Consider the following 1874-nt stretch of genomic DNA (forward strand, 5'->3'; position numbering starts at 1 on the left):
CGACGGGCCCCCTCATCTCTGCGCCAGGAGTATCAGGTCTTTCCGACACTCCCGACGCAGAGACGAGGGGGCCCGTCGGCCGCCGAAAACCGTGGAGGGAGCCGAGAATAAAAAAAAAGCCTGCAGGCACTGCAGGGGGCAGCCCTGGGCCTCGGCCGTGAGGACCCAGCAAACAGCCGCCTGAGTACACAGGCGCGCTGAGATGGGGACACACACGGGTGGTTTTCTGCAGCCTCCCCCACCAGGAAACAGCCAGAGGAGATGAAGGTAAGTTAATAAATAAAATCATTTTTTTTTTTATTAGCCCAATTGATGGCATTGCTGTATAAAGTACAGCTGGTATTTGTAGTTCTACATAGCAGGTCCCATTCTGCATTGCAGCAATGCAGAATGGCACCCTCTATAGAGGACTACAAATCTCAGCAGTACTTTATACAGCAATGCCATTTTTCCAACTTTTTTTTGTGGTTTGCTCAAGGGGATATGGGTTAGGGGGGTTTGTGGGGTTTTTTTGGGGGGGGCAAAAATAATCTTGCACCAGGGCCCTTTGTTCCCTAGGTCCGCCACTGGCTCTACTGCAAACTGTACCAAAAAAGGCAGGAAACAGAGTGAGAAGAGTATGCACACAGCTGGAGTTAGTGTAACTGCATAATAAAAACTTGAGTACCAGACACTGGCTCTTTAGTTGTAGGTTGCTCTGTAGCTACTGGAAGTGTTAAAGGCAAAGCTAGTAAACAGGTAAGAGTCAGAGACAGGGCCACACTGGAGGGTAATGCCACAGCTCCAGATCTGGAGAGCACTCTGTGGCTAGCTGACATGAGACAAAATCCAGGAAAACGCCATAATGCAGAGCACACATTCCAGGCAAGTCCTGCATCTTTGATTCCATGGGGTCTAGGTACAGCCTCCATGGTTATGCCTAAGATTAGCTGATCTGGATAGCTGCATAAAGAGCTCAGCAGCAATAGATTAAGTGTTAAATGAAATAGAAAATAATTCTCAGAAAAAATCAAAGTGTCTAGTAAAGTGTGTAAACTTTTCTCGATAGAGAAAAGATGTTCTTTCTCTTAGGACATTATCAGAAAAAGATTGAAGCATTGTGGGAGTGGAGGGGGTTATACCCAGCTTTTTTGTTTGCCAGCGTTCAATTCCTCCAAAAGGAAGCAGTATAACTCATCAAATTTACTATTGATCATGTGTCCCTTAATGCAAGGGTTAGGTTTTCATTTTCATCTAGGCACGAAAATAAAAAAGTTATAGTCACCTGAACTGACTGGCTGTTAGACCGGTCCCTTTAGCCTCACCCCCCTTCTGCTCCAGCAGTCTAAGGTCCTGTGAGTCATCATGTCCTATACAGTACATTGGATGTGAGGACGCCGGAGTGGAAGAGGAGACAGGCTGAAGGGTAGCCCCACTGCAAGGATTAAAGTAGAACTATGAGGTGAGTGCTTTTCACTCACCTCATAGTTCTAGCTGACCTGTGACAATGAGACTGTCACAGGTCGGCTCAGTAGACCGGGAAGTGAGCGAACACATACCGGCGCTCGCTCACTTCTCGATCCTGTCACGGCTCTCTGCCGTGACAGGGGAGGGGCTGGATTCCCCCCTCCCTGCTCTGATCCTCCAGCGCTGACTGAGGGTAACTATGGGGAAAAGCCCTAACCCCATAGTTCTCCTTTAAGAATAATTGTGCGTGGAGTTCTTCAACCTCTGTGTAGGATGGGCAAAAAAAATCTGAAAACCTGAACATACATGACAATTTTATGCTTTATACAAAAATATTTGAATTACCTCTTCGAGAGTTCTTTACATGGTGAGCATTATACTCCCAGAATGAATTGGCCCCACTGTGTGTAACTGAACATGACAGAGCT

General features: G+C 46.9%; 1 protein-coding gene across 2 annotated transcripts in view; it reads right to left on the reverse strand.

The window, feature by feature from the left end:
- LOC108795773 (latent-transforming growth factor beta-binding protein 3-like) overlaps positions 1-1874 on the reverse strand; it is a 305365-nt gene that overhangs the window by 37780 nt on the left and 265711 nt on the right. For both annotated transcript variants that reach the window (XM_018567072.1, XM_018567071.1), the window contains one exon: positions 1792-1872. In XM_018567072.1, the coding sequence (XP_018422574.1) occupies positions 1792-1872 (81 nt within the window). The remainder of the gene's footprint in view (positions 1-1791; positions 1873-1874) is intronic.

The sequence above is a fragment of the Nanorana parkeri genome, unplaced genomic scaffold (assembly GCF_000935625.1).
Source record: "Nanorana parkeri isolate BGI_ZX_2015 unplaced genomic scaffold, ASM93562v1 scaffold1004, whole genome shotgun sequence".
Lineage (NCBI taxonomy): Eukaryota > Metazoa > Chordata > Amphibia > Anura > Dicroglossidae > Nanorana > Nanorana parkeri.